The sequence below is a fragment of the Uloborus diversus genome, chromosome 3 (genome assembly GCF_026930045.1).
Source record: "Uloborus diversus isolate 005 chromosome 3, Udiv.v.3.1, whole genome shotgun sequence".
Lineage (NCBI taxonomy): Eukaryota > Metazoa > Arthropoda > Arachnida > Araneae > Uloboridae > Uloborus > Uloborus diversus.
Genome location: NC_072733.1, coordinates 17606899 through 17626269, shown reverse-complemented (window position 1 = coordinate 17626269; position 19371 = coordinate 17606899). Strand labels below are relative to the sequence as shown.

The window sequence follows — 19371 nt, the reverse complement described above, 5'->3', positions numbered from 1 at the left end:
TATGGTATATTTATAATTAATTGATTTTATGGTATAAGAGAGACAGAATAAGTTTAAAGCAGATTAACTTCTAAAAAATTTTACATAAAATAAATCTGGACATAGTGTTTAAATACACTATGTCCAGATACACTTAAATTTCAGGTATACCAGCACACACACACAAAACCTCTCAAAAGAAAATGCAATTTCATTAAAATAAAAGTATAGCAAAGCTCATTTGTTATGAGTAAAAGTATTTGGCTGGCAAGAGTTAATGCAAAATAGAGGATAATGTGAAATAAAAAGTAATATAGTGTACAGATACGAGATGTTACAAAGAGAGTCAGGAATCAATCATTGTGGTGAGTTTTTAATCCAGGAACCATCACGGAAATAATCCATAGCCTTCTTCTCTTTACTTCTCTAGCAGCTAGGAGTAAAAGATAGATTTTATTCTATGTATACATTTTTCAGTAGCATTCCCGCTAAATTCCCATCACTTTTAGGACAGCAAGTACTATGCACCCTATCATTACTCAATGTTCACCCATCACACCTATCACTTCCAAACCAAAGCCTTTGAATCCCAAGCTACATGAAGCTCTTAAAACAGAGTTTGAATTTCAACTTACTCAAAGCATCATTAGAATAATGAAGACTCCAATGACGTTCACCTCTGCAAGTTGTGCCAAACACGTAATTAATTTGTCCTCCCAGTTGAAGACTATAGGATGCTCAATACTGTGGCAAATTGATAGTGCCCCCCCCCCCCCGCCATGAACTTAATTTTGCACATGTGTTGTATGAAAATAAGATATTTTTCATTATACATACTTTAAAACCATCCCTTAGATTCCTATTCATGAATCTGAAGTACCTAAGATGCAGTTACAATCCCCTGGGAGTCATTTAAAAACACTAGACTTTGTTTTGGCCTAAAGAACACTGTCAAACATTCATACTTTTTGTCCATGCAACCTAAAAGGCCTTTCTTTCTTCTATGTGCGCTCGAGAAGCATACCTTGTAGCTCAAATTCTGAATACGAGCATTTATGTAAAATTTTTTGTGCCTTAATCTCTACGAATTGAAAGCAGAGTAGCCCAGTGATAGGGGAAGAGGGTAAAATAACTCACAAAGGCCATGGTTTTAACATTATAACCAGTCTTAATACAGCAGTTTTTTACATAAAAGTAATATTTTGATAAAAAAAAGAATCTCTGAAGGTCATTCTGGCTGTACTATTGGTTGAAAGTTAAAATTGTTCAAAAGTGTTTGGTATCCAGGAGATTGCTTTTCTTGGGCATGTTACAACACCACAGGATATTCAGCCAATTCCAAAAAAGGTACAGATAGTGTTGAACAACCAGCAACTGTTAATGCCTTACAAAAATTCCAAGTTCTTTTGAATTTGATTTTTGTTGCCTTTTTCCAAGTTGCATTTATTGGAATATCTCATAAGATTCCTCAATTTTTTTTCACTATTCCTTTCATCTAAATGTTTACAAAATTATTAGTTTGAAGTAATAAACATAATTGAACTAATTAAGCATATGTAAAAGATCATTGTCTCATAATGATTGTTAAGTCAATTAATAGTTACTTAAAATACATCACCAGCTCAGTTATTCCATCCAAGGACTGTAGTTTCGTGCTTTTTAGCACTCATCAGCCCAGAACAGGAATCACATGAGCTGGAGGCAAAAAACCTCTTAAGGGAGCCAAGAGAGCCAAACAAACTGGTAGCTAATGCTGGATTAGTAAACCAATTAATAGTTGTTTTGTAACATCTAAAAATAACAAAATGTTAATAATAGTGGCTATTTGATTTAGATATGCAAGTTGCTTCAAATAGTTCTGTTTGCCATAGAATGTTACATAAGTTAAAAGGTTTGATAACAAAAGATGTGGTACTTGTAAGAAGTTAACACACAATGAAAACTTATACTAACAAGAACATCATTAGTATCCGTCTATTTTTATCATTTCTTTTAGATTTGTGAGAATGAAGCAGCTCTAGTAGTTTTGAAAGATTTGACTCATAAAGACCGCTACTTTAATCTACGAGATATTTCTAACTTTCTGGGATTTCTGATGCGTAAACATCGCCATGATGTTTATCAAAGAGATGTTACTTGTAAAAGAGGCATTGAACCTACTGGTATATCAGGAGAACACTTTGAACAACCTTTCAGAGAGCTTTTCATTTGGGCCACTGTCGTTTTAAGGTATTATAACTAATCAATGTAGTATTTGCATGCAGTTATTTACACTTGTTTATTTGCACTACATTCATGGGTTTTATAGGTCTTCAAGATTTAATTGAAATACTTATTTATGAATGAGCATTTATCAATTAGTATTTCATTTGGTTTTTAATTTGAAAATATTTTCAGCCTAATTTGTTGTTCTGCATTGCTTTCTAAACAATTTTCTATTCACATAAAATTTGTTTTAATTTAATATTTTCTCTAATTTTGAGTTCAACATTAGCACTGAATATTTTCTTTTTTCATTTCTCTATATGTAATATCATTTGTAAGATTTTTACAGTAAAAAAGGCAAATTAAAAAAAAAGATAATCAATTTGATTTGTAAATATCATTTATCAGCTAGACCCCGAACATTTCTCAATATACATATCTTGATATCAGTTCTTGATATATATATTGAATAAACCCAGACAATAGGAAATAACATATAAATATTTCCTTAAAGGAAATTGATAAAATATTTAAACTTAACATCATAGGGTTGGTTAGGGTAAATGGGGACCTCTTTTTAGAACAGTTCATTTTTGAAACCTCATTACAAAAGTTTTGAATAAAATTTTTTAAACATATTACTTTTATATTTTGTCTCGGACGTTATTGATAAATATAAGGCCATCATTTATTTTCTAAAATTATGCTTCAAATATTCTTTACTATTATATATATATTTTTTAATCAGATGGGTATTCCACTTACCCAATAAGAAGCTGTAAGTGGGCCACACTGGATTAAGTGTATAAGTTTTTAGTATGAAATATTTTTTGTAAATGCATCTATTCATGAGATATTTACTGTCATTTAAATCTGTATGATGGAAAATTATAAAACAAAACCAAACCAATTGCAACTGTGAAATTTATTGAAAACCTATATTTTACACATGAATAAACATAATACACTTAACATCGGAAATTAGAAAAACACTAAATGGCAGCTTCTATTTAAAATTAGCCAAAGGAAAACTTTTATCACTTCATCCTCAGCAAATGATTTCTACATCATCTGCATCAGGCCAATAAAACTGACGCTATTTCTATTAGTTGTTGCAAGTTCCAAACTATTTTTTTCCCTTTTGCATCATCAACTTCCAGCATTAGAGCTACATAATACTTGATGGTTTTCTTTGATACAAGTTTCACAAATACATAGCTTCTGGCTTTAGGAGTTTTTGTAGCTGAACTATCAATTCTCCCCCTCCCCCCTACTAGGTCTTTATAGTTATCTTTTATTTCATTGATATAATTTTTTCATCAGAGTTGCTTTTGATTTAAAAATTGTCAATATTATGGGGGAGGATGGGGGGACCCATTTACCCCTTATGGCAAAAATGTATGGGATAAGTGGGACCCCTCCTTTTAGACACATATTAATGATACTTAATGTAAAAATTCTTATTGCAGTGGGCACTTTAGGTTAAACTATACATTAAAGTTAAATGAACATTAAAAAATAAAAGCGAGCTGATGTGTGCATCACATAACTTCCTTTTACTCCAATTTAATGTCATTTCCCCATTACTGGCAATTTTGATGTGATTCAATAGTTTATTCTCTAAATATCACCAACAGTGTCCAAATTAAAACAAATTAAAAAAAAAACGCTAAATTTGTCGCCAAGTTTTGAACTTGGCGACCAAAAGACTGGCGATATATCGCCAAGTGTCCGTCACATTATAACACCACTTGAGTTTACATCGAAATTAACAATGATTTCCCCCCCAAAATGGTGCAAAAGACCCCTTTAGAAACACCCAAATGCAACCAAAAGGGGAGGTGCACAACTAGACCCCACTAGGAGTCTACATACCAAATTTCAACTTTCTAGGACTTACCGTTCTTGAGTTATGCGACATACATAAGCACATACATACATACGTACATACTGACATCACGAGAAAATTCATTGTAATTAACTCAGGAATCGTCATTATGGATTTTTCACATGTCTATACGTTCCTAGGCACTTATCCACGTGTGGTCTAGTCAAAAAAAAAACTTAATATTCATTCAGAGGTAAGGAAGATGGAAATTAAGGTCGATTTTTGAGTGAAAATCTTTTTGCGAATACAATACTTCCTTTTTTGTAAAAGGAAGTAAAAAAATAATAATAAAAACTAACCTGGAAACACTTTTTTGGAAACTTCTATTTTAACTCCTAATTTTTTTGTTTTTTTTTTTGTACTATGACATAGGAAAAAGTTTAATGTAGCTTAAAATGCAAAACCAATCAATTGTAATGAAATGCAACATGATCAGTGAAAATAAAATGTATAAAAGTCATATGCCTATTTCAGTTTTAAGAGGTTGACCCACTTCCCCCCAACCAAGCCAATTTTTTTTTTATTTCACAATTTTTTTTGTGACAGTGCCATAACTTTCTAAATAATTCATCAAACTTGATATGTAAGGAATCATTTTGATGACTTTTTTCACCCCTTTTGGCAGACAGTTTACATTGTGGTGGTTTTTTTCCTAAAAAATTGATTTATTCTGTTTTATATTAAGCATTGCTTTAATGTATAGCGCTCCAGAAATGAAGCCGTATAGCTCAGCTGGTTACAAGGTCCATCATGCTGAAAACTCAAAGATCGTGGGTTCGATCCTACCATGACATTTGTCGTTTTTGGATGACTTGTTTTCCTCGGGTTAATTTTAATCAAAATTCCCAAGAATATAAAATCTAAAATCATTGCAGGAATCTGAACCACAGTTGTGCTGTTGCACAAAAATCAGAAAAGAAAACTTTTATTTTAGCATGGTAAATCTCTTCTTACTTTTCTTCTTTTTTTGGTGCTTCTTTAAATACTTCATAAGACTACAAAAATAAGGCATTTTATTTTATTTTTCACCGCCATTGGTAAAAAATACATGAACAATTTTTATTGTGGCTGTTTTTCAAAAAATTACTGTTCAAAAATTCGGATTTTTGACTAACTGCTCTCAAGAGCAAATGATTTGCATGGTTCAGCTGGTTTAAAATATAAGTGTACACCTTCAGCTTTTCTGATAAATAATTACAATTGATATATTTGAACTTACTCTTAAAGGTAGTAAGTTGTTAAATTTAGCTATACCAATGTGTATTTTTTATTTATTTTTTTAGAACAGAAATGGCTTTATTTTTCTGGAGTGAAACTCAAAAGCCTCTACAAATGTCAGTCGTTGCCACAGCTTTGTATTGGAGACTCAATATATCATATGAGAATGAAGAAAAATCTATTTATGTTGACAAAAAAAAGGTAATTAAGATGATAGATATGTATGTTTATAATAATACATAGAGTGAGGTGCCTTATGTGCTGGCATAAGTGAAAAACAACTAATAAGGGGCTAACAAAAGAAACTACTGCTTTTAAATGAAAAATTATCATATAAGCTTTGTGCTACAATATGATTAAAGTGAAAAACCAACGTAAATAAAGCACACATTTTGAAGAAAATACAGCATATAGCTATTTCAAGGCTACAATAGAGCCTCTTCATCAGTGCAAAAAACTCCCCAACACAACAGAAAAATTGAGAGAACTTATTGTTCTCTCCAGGTTTTTGGTCTTGCATCATCTTCCACACCCATAAACATGGCCACACCCATAAACATGGGAACTGGTTTGCTCGCGCTCACTTAACTAGATGGATCATCCTACGAAACTGCGAAGGGGAAAATGATTCCTTTCTCGGCCGCCATTTTATGGGCAAAAAATCGGTGATGGAAGGTTGGAACTGCATTTGGTTCGTTTCTTAGCTTTTTTTTTTTTTTTTTGGCGGATAAAACTGAAGCATACCTTTAGGTGTAAAAAAAATTACCTCTTGGAAAAAACTTATTATCAAATTATGTATAACACAAACAACCAAGCGTCCTCGAAAAAATTCTATTTGATTTGCATTTTTAAGAAAATTTTTTACATCAAACAAAAATTTACGTCGGCCCCTGATTATGTTTTTGCTGCAGAATTTGTAGATCCGGGCCTGGTTATACCTTCCCATGGAAGTACTAGAGTGCCTTGAATGTTCAGAGTGACGACAAGCACACCCCCCTGAGAAGCGGGGAAGCGCCTCTGTCCGCCGGAGGGCATCTTGACGAAAGTCTCGTAGACTTAACATAGTAAGATTGAATAGGTTTCAGAAAAACGCTTTTTTTGTGAATAATCAGTTTTGTACTGACATTTCACCTTATGTCTCAAGTGCATAAATGTATGGACTATCAGTTTTTATCATTTTTGGAACTCTAAGCGAGAAATTGATGTAATTATAGAGCATTGATCTTGGGATTTTGGATTTCGATAGTGTTGGCGGACTTTTTGGCTTCACTAACGTTGCGGCAACCATTCTCCGCTTCAGGAGCGTTTGATTTTCGGGTTTTAGAAGTTAGTTTTGCTTGTAAATGGGTTTCATCCCGTAATATTTTTACTCAAATGAAATAATTATCTGAGAATAAAATGCATCTTGTTTGTAAGAAAAAGAAATATATATTAGTTATTATATGGAAACTATTTAAAGTTTATTCTATGAAGCTGCTTATTATTTATGATTCAGTATAGAGAAAATTGAAACTAGTGCACATTTTTATTGTTTACACACATAAACCATAAGGGGGGGGGGATGTGAAACTCAATTCCACTCTATGTCATCGCTACTCCTGGTGAACGACAGAAAACTGAGCAAAGAACAGGTATTGATGTATTAATAATTTTCTTAGCTACATGTTTAGCTATGTGGCATAGCTGTGTGACTTTAATTAGCGGAGATATTAATAAAAAACAATTAAGTGCCTAACTTTTTTTTCCAAGCGGTTCTTCTTCAGAAAAAAAATTTCCCTTCTTTCGGAGTCCTTTTCCTCATAAAATATTCCCTGTAATATTCCCCTTTATTCTGGCAAGCGGTCAAGCGCAAGTCACTCACAGAGTGAAGGTTTTTCTTTTTCTCTTTTTTCTGCTTAAGGGGGAAGTTATTGACTGGTTCAGAATCAAATGATTCTAGAGCTGCACAGCAAAGTATAATACAGTTTATTAATTGATGCAACCACGCAGGCAATGTGTTTTCTGATGTGATAATTTTTTCAACTTTTCCTTTGAATGAATGTACTAGGGTTTCCAATCTCGAAATCCCAATACCAAATCCTGCGGGATCCTGCAGGATATCTAGCGGGATTGATCTCAGGGGATTTGGCTCTCAATCCCACACATTTTTTTCCCTTCAAGCATTTTCCAGCTTTTGCCACTCATAAAACGACTATTTTCACAAGCATCATCTGAAGTTTGAATTTTCTTTCTCATCTGCAGAAGAGAAATCTGCAAGAAGAGCAAGAAAAACTGTGTCTCATATATTTCTCTGAAAATGAATTGATATTCTCATTCGAGGTATCAGTTTCAAAACTTTCAGCAATTGAAAAAATGCCTAAAACGTATTAGCAATTGCAAAAACCATAACTAAAATTAAAATCCAGTAAAATATGCTTTAGAAAAAATAGAGAAAGTGTATTACATATTCCAATACCCACTGGAGTAGCTTGAATGCAACGTTGGAGCACTTCTGTAAGTTTTAGTGATGCACTCAAAACCTTTAAGTTACAAAAAGTGCACTCCAAAGAAGAAAGCAATGAAAAATCTGACATTATTTATATACTTTCAATATCTCAATAATTAAAAATTAACAGGCAGCGAAAATAAATCATCCATATGCTGCGAGAATTCTCGTTCAAGATGAAGGCAAAACCTTTGCTGTGAAAATACACCGGTCATGGAAAAACCACGTGATCTGTGACGTATTCCGCCCGCTGACATAAGCTGGATTATGTATCCACAACATGTGAAATTCAAAGTTTCTTGGATTTCTCCGGGACCCCTTATCAGATCCAGACCAAATTACCATGGGACCATCTGGGAAGTATACCCTACCAAACAAAAAAAGAATTTTTCAAATCGGTCTAGTAGTCTTGAAATAATCCGAAATCATACATAAAAAGTTGCATGACCAAATCATAACCTCCTTTTTTGAAGTTGGTTAGAAAGTAAAGCCATTGCCCATGTTATAAACATTTTGAATATAAAATATTAAATCTTTTATTGACTTAGAAAGGCTTCCTTTAATAACTTTTCTAGTACCAATCTAGTGATTTTAATATATATAGGAGTATTACTATTCTAACTTCCTAATGAAACAAAGCTCAACAAATTATAATGAACAGTTTTAATGTTAGAACAGGAGCTGAATTACATAATATTTTAATGAACGACATTGCATTTTTCTTAATATACACAATTTCTCACAGTGGAATTAAACTTGCCTAATAGGTATGAATTGGTTGATTTAGGCATTTAAAATCTGGTCCGCTGCTGTGAGCCAGATTTTAGATGCTCATAAGTCCCTTTTGGCCCATAGGCTATAGTTTGGAGACCCCTGGTCTACATAAACAGGATCTAACAAATCCTAGGCAGTAGATTACCTGGCTGCAGGGTTGGGGTTTTGGACAGGACAAGTGGTTTTTACTGCCCAAAAGTGTCTAAAACTGTCCAAAGGTGTCTTTTTAATGCATTAATATAAATAAGTTTTAATTTATGAGTATTTGATAATATTTTCCTCTGAAATGTTCATTGAAAAATATTTAATAAAAAGTTCCATTCTTAACTCAAAGGAGTGTGCTGTTAAATGTGTAATATTTAGGTGGAAAAAAAAGCTTAAATTTTTTAAATTGGACCTGCATATAGTTAGTTTTTTTATGATATTTTAACTGAAATTATTTTTTAAATCATAGAACAATAAATTGATGAATAAATGTAAGCATTTACTTTTTAAAAACTTGTGCAATTTCTTTTTTTTTAATTTCATATTTTTAATATTGATACATTCTGCTACTACATCAAACAAACTATGTAGTAAAATAATCAATTATCCAATGTATTGAAGCCCAAAACATGCAAATTATTGCAAAATGCACAAAATTGTGCTTCAATACGTTGGATAATTGATTATTTTAATTTTCAGCACAAAGGTATTTATTCGTTATAAACTATGTAGTAGTTTGATGGTTTTTAGAAACAAAATATTGGCATTTCCTAAAGTAGATTGGTGGTAATTTAGTTTTAGATCATGAAATGGCACCATTGTCAAGAGAAGAAAATCTACACAAAGCTGTAAAAGAGTCTCAAACATATGATTTAATTTTTTTTCAGTTGAAAATTGTCCTTTATTGCAGTTAAGTCAATTATTGCACTATATTTTTAACACTTTCATTTTCACACATGCATAAATATAGGGAAATTTGTTTACAATTGTCAAAAATCAATAAATGAAAGTAAAATCAACTCATGTGTACAAATTGAAAATTTTAATCAGAATTCAACTTATATGTAACCAGATTAAAATCAGCTGCATAAATAAGTTGAATGTTCACATTGAATAAATGTTCAATATAAAACATTACTTTTATACATTTTATTCTGTTTTTGATGTTTTCTCACGAACTAGAATTTCTCTAAAAATATAATTTTGGACACTTTTGGACAGGACAGTAAAAACCATGGTTTTTACCGTAGTGTCCAAAACCTTGTCAACCTGCCTGGGTGACTTAAGAAAAAAAAAAAAAACCTTTGTGACTAGTTCCTTCAGAACAAGAATAATCTTCTACAAGCCATGTCACACTGAATTTCCCTATAACTCTGAGAAATAAATTGTCTGGCACCTAAAACTTTTCCCTTGGCTCCTAAGATTTTACAATTTTCATGGCTCTCTGTATATAGATATGTGTATGTATATGCAACATACTTATTAAAAAAAAAACCTTACACTTTTTCACTTAATAACCCTGAATGTGTACCTTGGAGGAAAATCTGACAGAATTAAAGAAGCTTCGATGATTATTTAACATGGGAACCATTTTATAACCTTAATAGTTATGTAAAATAAGATATAACAATGTTTAATTGCACAAAAACTACACATAACTGCAAACATGTGTTTTGGGGTACCTATCCATACACTCGCTTATTTTGCATTGAAAAGGGGGTTCCTTGTAACCCTGAAACACCTGTATGCAGTTATCTGTAGTTTATGTGCAATTAAGCGTTGTTATATCTTAAGCACATTAGGTATTTATTCAACATTCCTAATTATGGTTCAGACAAGATTTGTTATACTATAATCTTTATAAATGAATGCAGCAGTATATTTTCTCCACATTTTTTAAAAATTCAATAACCAAGTGTTTCATTTTATTCTCTTCTAGGAGTTTGAGAAAATAGCTGTTGGTGTTTTGGAAGAATGTGATAAAATGGATTATAAGAAGACCTCTGAAATTCTTAATTATAGAGATCCTTACTGGGGAAATATGACAGTTCTTGACTTAGCAATACTTGGATATGATCGTGTAAGATAAGTTTATAGTTTACGCAAATAGATAGACAGATTAATAAGTAAATAAATAATGAGTACAACCATTAAATATAACTACAAATTCTATTTAGAAGTGTTTTGTGTTTATCAATTTAAATTTCATTACAACAACTAAATCAACTCAACTAGATTCTCATCAAGTTATAATGCTTATCAAAAATATGTTTATGGTCATCACTATGCAACAAAGAATTGCATATATTAGAAAGCTGTGTTCCATATCAGTTTAGTTTTAGCATACTTATTACATTGATATTAATGTTTTAAATCTTCATTTAGAGCTTTGCATATCAATGGTAACTACATCTATTAACATTGTACACATTAAATATACAATTATTTTGAAGTAGTAGTACTGTAGAGATAATTTTTATTCACACAGTGTAAATTCTTCACATATTTAGGCTTTCATGTCTTCAGAAACATGCATTAAGGTCACTGAACAGTTATGGTTTGGAAAATTAGAAAGTAACACAGTTTTAAAGGTAAGATTTTTTTGCCTCATAATAAGCATGTAAAAACAAATATTTTATTTCATAACATAAAAGAATAATAGTTTGAAGATACTTCATAAACTCTTTTATAACTGAAAAGAATACCTATTAGCCTTACTACTTATACACATTATTTTTCTTCACAGCTCAGCTTGACTATATTCAATCCTTTGCTGATTGGACTAGGATATTTGAGATATCGAAATGACCCTTATGCTGAACGGGAGTCAAACATATTTGAAAAAATCTACTATTTTTATTCATGTCCTGCAATCAAAATGATGGTGCTTTTTGTAAGTCATCATTGTAGTATTCATGCCTAAATTACGCAGATTTGAATGAAAATGCATGAAATATTTGGTTGAAATAACATATGAAAATAACATAAATTTATTATTATTTCAAGTACTCCTACCTGTGCTACCTTTTTCTATTTTCCTATGTGATCCTTTTTGAATTCCAAGACATCATTTACTGGCCAGAAATCATTCTTCATGTGTGGGCATTCAGTTTAATACTAGACATTGCAAAAGAGGTAAGGCAAAATTGAATAAAAATTTAATTGCTCAATACTTGGCATATTTAATATATATAATAACAAAATAATAAAAGTAAAGCATCTATGAAAATAAGCAAGAGCATTTATGAGTAATAGTGAAAATTTCTCATGGTCATGCGATTAAACCTACAGTACAATGAGCTTTGCAGGAAAACATCAATATGTTTACATAATATTAAATTTATACTTCATTTAAACTGAATATATATGGTAAAGCTTAAGCAAAGGTACACAGACATTTTGAAATACACACGCTAAGTATGAAGTTAAAAAAAATCAGCACCAATGCTCATGGATCACATCATTTATTTATGAATGTATCCTCATCCAACTATCTAACTGTTCCCATATTTCCTCTTAAAAGTGAATTTTCAGTTATAATCTGAAACAAAGAAGATATTTTATAGAAAATATAAAAAAGAAGATTCATTCTTTATATCAGATCACCCCCCCTCCATGTACCTATCCAAATGTATACTGCTGTGGGCAGGGGTATGCACAGAGGGGGGAGGGGGGGAGAAGGGAAACCTTCTGGTCCGGGTCCGAGAATTTTAAAATGAGGGTTAAATATATGTTGGTAGGTAGAAGTAAACAATATGGAAGGGGCCCGTAAAAGTCATTCGTGATAGGCCCCAAAAATTTTGGCATGCCCCTGGCTGTGGACAAGAAAACAGCAGTATCTGTAGTTTACTTATCTTGTACTTCAGTTTTCGAAAAATGCGTTTTGGATTCACTACTAACAGTAGGGAAATGTTGGAATTAGAAGATTTTTTCACGTGTTTTTTCAGTGGAAACCAAATAAGCAAGCTTGTACAATAAAGTTAATGTACAACAGATGACAAAACTGCAAAAAAAGAAAAAAAAAAAAAGAAAAGAAAGAAAAATTGCAGTTATTGCCTTTAGTCGCCCATGGCAGTACAGATTTTCAAACCTGTTCTATAATTTAATTTTCCAATGTGTGTTAATGCATTTAAAACATTAAATCTTGACATTTAAAATTTGTTTACATTCACCAAAAAAAAATTATTAATCAAAACTGGAATGTTGCATTTATTTTTAGCTTTTTGTAACATTCAATTGTATATATTAAGCCAATTGTGTCATTACTCATCATGTGAGAAAAGTTTTAATGTTTAATATTAGCTAAGTATGTTTGCATTCAAGTTTGCTAATCAGAATGCATATTGTAGTGTATTTTACTAGTGAGGAGTAGAGAGATGTTATTTATACATAGTTATTTATTTACTACGGACAACACAATCACACTAACATACACATAAAGCTACATCATCGAACTGTGAGATCGAAATCGAAACCAACACTAACTAGATAGCCTCGAACTAAGAGCATTAGAGTTCTATTCTTTCGACGCCTGGATCGAGGTTATAAACCATGGAGGAAAGGATAACAGGGATATTATCATGGGAATATTACACATATGCACATTAAAAAAGTCATTTCTTAAGTATTCATTAATGTATTTAAGATTTATACTAGTTATTATTGAACTTTCCTTGTAAACAGCATTTTGCAGCCAAAACAGATGAGCATATTGCAACAAAATTCGGTACATGAACAGGCGACAAAAATGCAAAAAAAAAAAAAAAAAAGTAAGAAAAATTGAAAATTTGCAGTTATTGCCTGCGCTACTATGTGCTCAAGGAATAAGTTTAGTTCAAAAATGTACACCAGATGAAACTTTGATTAAAAAAAAAAAAAAAAGAATTGTTTCAGTTTAACACATTCTATTTTTCAAAAACTCTATTTAAATTTGTTAAATTTTGTTATCTATTTCATGAGGATCCTTTTTCCTCAATCAATATTTTATTTTTTCATAAAAAAACTCTAAGCAAAAGTTTTAAAATTCAAATTTTCTTTCAAAATTTTTCGGGCATCCATAATATTTCTACCAAATTCAGTGACAATCCAATGCCCATTTTTGCTGCAGAATGTTTATGATGGAAGTTTAATCATAATAGCCACCCTGTATAATAAGTTAACAAATTCTTTGCATACCTTATTTTAAACAAATTGACAACTTTATGTAAGATGCAACTGAGATAGGTAAAACTAGATGAGTTGAGAAGTAACTGCAAAATTTTCACTAAGAGTATGTGAATGAAAGTATATTATAATGATTTCATTACAAGCTTTCTCTAAACACCAGGGATATAAAATTAAAAATTAAATTTTGTACCAATAAAAATATCAATTTTACAGCAGAACTATTGGTTTTTAATCAAGTGAACTCGGTTTTGTATAACAAAATCATCAGCTTTGCATAAGGTCAATTTATAATTCTGTATCATATTTGAAACAATAAGTCCTGATACAGTGGAAAGAAAAAAAAAATCCTAATTTTGTAGCAGTAATGTTTGAAAAAAAAAAAAAAAAAAACGAACATAGGTAGAAAATGTGCCTTGCATAGTGTGTGAAGAAGTATGTAATTACTTTTCCCCCCCCACTTTCACATCCAGATTGTTCAGCAACCAAGTGATCCAAAAGACAACAAACTCATGGAATGGCTTCATGGATACTTTTGGAATAAGTTAGATGTTGTGTGGGTTCTTCTCTTTGTTGTTGGAGGATCTTTACGTCTAGCATCACAGTTCTTGGATATTGATCATTGGATAGCTCTGGATGATATTCATCTTATTTATACTTTCAGCTGTATACTTAGTTACATCAGGCTGTATGAATTTTATATGACCATGTCTCATATTGGCCCAAAACTTATTGTTCTCAAAAGGATGGTAAGACAAAACTTTTCTTAGTATTAATTATCAATATTATCAGTATTATTTATCAAAAAGTAGTTTTGAAGATAAATACTTCGCTGATTGTGTGTTTAAGAGTGGTGCATTTTACACACACATATGCACACGCAAAAATAATGCAACACAGTGGCTCAAACTTAAAATCAAAATATGAAAAGATAATTCTTACTTATGATTTCTGTACACAATATCTATTGCTCATCACATTCTTAAAACCTTTAAATGCACTTGTAGAGCTCATCCTTTATAGATAAATAGCCTAAAAAATACTCTCTTAGAGCAAAAAAAAAAAAAAAAAAAAAATCTACTAGCGTGTGTGTAAATAACACAATGTGTTTTTATTGTACTATACTACATGCCATGAATACAGATTACTTTGGTCCACATTTTGGAATTTTTTTTCATCTTTTCCCAGTTATTTTGTTACTATATTTATTTTTAAGCTATGGTCATCTTTTTTATATCTAGAGAACTCTTAAATTTATTTATGGATAGTTATCACTTTTTTTTGCAGTGTTATTACCCTTTTTTATTTGTGCCAATGTTATCTTTCTGTTTGAGTTACTTCGGCCCATTTAAAACCATTAACTAACTAACTAGAGGCAGAGAAAGACCTGTGTTCATGCAAAAATATATTTATTTGAAAGAAAAATACATTTTATATGAAGTTTGAGTCATATATATTTGTTTTAAGGAAAATTAAATTTAAAAAAAAATTGTGCAGGCAAAATTCTTATCTCAGAAATTCCTGAAGGAATACAGCCATTGTTTCATTAGTTTTTGAGGTTGAATAATTTTATTAATGGAAGACCATTTTTAAAAGAAAAAGTCTCTAATTATCAGCCTTTGCCCCAAATTTCAAAACTTGCTGGTGCATATCATGCACTCAACAACAGCTCTTTCTTCTCTCCCATCAACAGCAGTCGCAGGAAACTTATTCCAATCTATAGCAACAAATTTCCCAAAATTTTAAAGAAGTTTATGCAACTGGATTGACTTTTTCTAGACCTCTTACAACTTTCAATTCCGCTTCATTATCCACAGTAAAAACCATGTCACTGTAGTCTGATGAATTGGAGCACTTTCTTTATCCGTTGATGAGTTCTCAGTGGTTACTTGTGCTTTTCCTGTTTAGAATTTTACTTTTAGTTTTCATTTCAAAATCCTTCTTACAATTTTTTAAAGTTTTTATGCTGGGCCAAAGTAGGTCATAATTTTTAGGTTAGACGTGTTGCTATTGTAAAAAATAAATAAAAACCACAATGGAAGAGAGAATTACAACTATACTAATACACAAAGTATTAAATAATGTTCAAAAACAGGTACTTAACGAATTCTTAGCGAATGTAGAACAGCTTCCACACATAAAAGTTTGAGAAGTTATAAAGACACATGTTAGTACAGGAAACACATAATTACTAATGTAGTGCCTTGTGAAAAGCTATAGAAATGCTTGGCATACATCACTGTCACGCCGGGATCTGCATACCCACAGACCCCATAGTGTAGGGGGGTCCATGTCCTTAAGGAGCCCAATGCCCAAGAAATTGTAAAAAGAATTAAAAAAAAACTAGCACGAAGACTTATTAATGTTGCATATATACACTGCTGGCTTCTGGGGAGGGGCCCTACAGTGTTTGTTGCATGGGGGCCCAAAATTTATAAATCTGGGTCCGATCACTTTGTTTGCCGCTGCTCTCTAGAGGATACTGTCTAAATTAGTTTGAAAATTACTTCCTGAAGGTTAGCATAGATCATTGCATCTTTTGCTCAGTTTGGGCCAAAGAAAGACCTCAGAGTCAAAGTAACCCGCATTAACAGTATAGTTACTAATTATAATTTGGTATACTAACTGGAACTGGCTTTAAATATTAGTCATAAAATCTCTTAAATATGTTGCATTTGTAACAAATTTTTCACCTCTTTAGTCTAACATTCGCCTGCATTTCAAATCTAAATATTGTAATTGATTAAACCATCTCTCACAACAATCAATTCCTATTAAAACGATGAGACAGCATTTCTTAAATGTTACAGGTGCTTATAAAAATAAGGGTGTTTAAAGCAATTTACAATGAAAGAGAAATTTGGAAACCCCTTCTCACTGATGATAAACAATGCATGTGCATCCAGATGGTAACAAGGCCATAAAGCTTGGTTGAACAATACATGGTAGACGTAGTATGGTCCATTACTATGTAAGAATTCAATTGTATTAACAACACACAAGAATATTGAAAAATTTAAATTTCATTTACATTCAAAGCTATATCACTATATCAATCAATGCTGAAAACTTATTTCAGTAACTTTGAAAAACAATTTTAATTAACCACATAATTTTAGTGATAATCAATAGATTTTTGACACAACATGTACAGTTAAAGTTTGAGATGAATGAAAATATCGTATTGCACCTCGGCAACAGAAGAGACACAACTCAAAAATATGAGAAAATGTACTAAATTGAATAAATATCGAAATTTAATGCTATTTCTTTCCTCAAATCTATTAGTTTTCACAAACTACAAAGTTATTTTACATAACTGGTGCAGGGTGGCCTATAAACAATATGCTCAATAGTGATACATCATCAAAATTTTATAGCTTAGAAGAAATGTTTTTGAACTCTTAAGTGTATATATATATATATATATATATATACGCTATCAATTTAGACAACAAAAACCTACCAATAAACATAGCTTCATAAATGTTTTGCACTTATTGAAGTGTAGTCTCCAATACTGTGTTTTTGAGTTATTGTCACTTCTGTTGCCTGGGTACAATATAATGTAAATAGTAAACATTAACATTTAAAAGAGCACAATTTAATGTATAATATTTTTCAGATAGGTGATCTCATTGTATTTTTCCTCATCGTTGCAGTATGTATTTTATGTTATGGCATTGGTCGTGTTGCACTTTTACATAGAGAACGTCAACCATTTTGGAATGTATTTACAGAAATATTTTCATTACCATACTGGCATTTATTTGGAGAATTAGATTTGGATGAAGATTCTGAATGTAAGAAAGTTTCAGATATATAGTAGGTTTTGATTTTAATAACAACAAGTGCCTTAAAGCTGACACCCAAAAAAATTTAGAGTGGAGTTTCTCTACTTAAAAAAAAAAAAAGAAAACCTTATTCTAAATTGTTTTAAATAATTAGCAATGCTTTTAAATATTTGTTTTATTTAAAGATGTCAGCATTAGGCCACTTTACGTTAATATGTAGAAATTTAAAACTATCATAATTATCACTTGTAAAGAAAAATATTAAAAAAAATTAAATTCTGTTAATATGATAGTACAACTTTGTTTTTAGCCAGGTTTCCAACATGCAGAAATGACTCAGAGTATTGCCGTCAAAGTCCTCATGCATGGACTGTTCCTATCATGCTAGCTATATATATGCTCATCGGAAACATACTTTTAGTCAATATGCTCATTGCTGTCTTTACGTAAGTAAACAACAACCTTCTTTCTGAATTTTAATCGTCTCAATTTAATTACAAATAGTTATTCATTCCACATATAATTTTAATTACCTGAGAATGTGCTTGCAGCTGTATTTATGTTGTTAAGTATTCTCCTATATCTGAAATTAAGAACACAAAGATTCATTGTCTTGGCAAATTAACCTAGTTATGAAGAAACAAGGATATTTATTTTTCCATGTATAACATTCTATATATATATAATGACTTTAAGAATGGATAAGTTGCATGTTGTCTCAGATTCTTTAAGTTACAGACAAATTTGATTGTAACAAGCTCAAAGGGATACAAGAAAGGATAAACTGAGCTGAAAGTGATGTGAAAATTTATGCATCACAAAGAGCTGCTCCCTTTAAATTTGTTGCGTTTTAAACGTGAGTTATGCTCTTATAGACTTAATGTGGTAGCAACTCAGTAATATTCTGATATCCTCGTTAAATTCAGGCTCTAGTTGAATCAGGGCCGATGACACGATTTACCTCAAACTGCTTTTTTCTGAAGTATACAATTTGATTTGAATTGTTTATCTTGTTTAGCGGGAAACTTTTTGCTCACCAAACAACCACCTCACTTAGAGAAGCTTCCCGCCAAACAAGATATACAATTTAAAGGATCTATCCATATTTCTGAGGAGTTGAAGGTGGGAGGTGGTTCTAACAGAAGTAGGTGTGATCAAAGAGGAGAACAGGGAGGATGATAGTTTGGCAGATACTTGACGGGCAAACTAGATATCATGACTTTTTATAGACTGAGGGTTTTTGGGTTTAGAATGAAGGCTTTCTTTTTGTGGGGAAGAGTTAAAGGCTTTCCTGGCGGGGAAATTTTTACAACAGGGTTGTTTTTGCTCAGATAGATAGATACCTCAAGAACATTTGTCTAAGAATTGTATAACAGTCATGCACATATATAATACATAAATAATTATATAATGTCGTTTTCTCAACTGGATTGTATTGACACGGTAACATGTAGTGGAAGAAGTCATAAAAATAATTGAGTATGCATATTTTAATGAAATACTTCACGGGAGCAATTACATATTCATCTTAAGTGTGTCATGTGAGGTTTAATGAGAAAAATGTAATGGATAGTAATTTACAAATAATTAATAACTTTAATGATGAATGCATTTATAACTAAAAAATTGAGTTTTTATAACTTGTTATATGTTTCTTTCATGTTAATAGAAGGCAAGTTTCATTCAGAACAAAACAAGACTCATTTCCTGTTTCTCATGCTGGATTTCTTAATTTGAGCTACATCCCTCCCTCAGTTGGATTAGGCTGCAAATTGTTCTAAATAAATGGCACAGCCAAAGGGAAGGCCCCTGGGGCTCTGACCCTCCCCAAAATGAGTAAAACCAATGAAAAATGAAAGTGTCAATTTGTTTTTACGCAT

General features: G+C 31.4%; 1 protein-coding gene and 1 long non-coding RNA gene across 2 annotated transcripts in view; one reads left to right on the top strand and one right to left on the bottom strand.

Annotated features, from left to right (window-relative positions):
• Positions 1–19371, top strand: part of LOC129218289 (transient receptor potential cation channel subfamily M member 1-like) — a 43371-nt gene that overhangs the window by 12856 nt on the left and 11144 nt on the right. The window contains exons 9-17 of the mRNA XM_054852524.1: positions 1976–2208; positions 5356–5491; positions 10474–10614; positions 11045–11125; positions 11281–11427; positions 11541–11669; positions 14171–14446; positions 17323–17500; positions 17802–17937. Of these exons, the coding sequence (XP_054708499.1) occupies positions 1976–2208; positions 5356–5491; positions 10474–10614; positions 11045–11125; positions 11281–11427; positions 11541–11669; positions 14171–14446; positions 17323–17500; positions 17802–17937 (1457 nt within the window). The remainder of the gene's footprint in view (positions 1–1975; positions 2209–5355; positions 5492–10473; positions 10615–11044; positions 11126–11280; positions 11428–11540; positions 11670–14170; positions 14447–17322; positions 17501–17801; positions 17938–19371) is intronic.
• On the bottom strand, positions 265–18075 carry LOC129218290 (uncharacterized). Its single transcript, XR_008580311.1, has 3 exons — positions 18025–18075; positions 11550–11651; positions 265–412 (listed from the first exon to the last, which is right to left on the bottom strand). It is a non-coding gene; the product is annotated as an uncharacterized LOC129218290 (long non-coding RNA).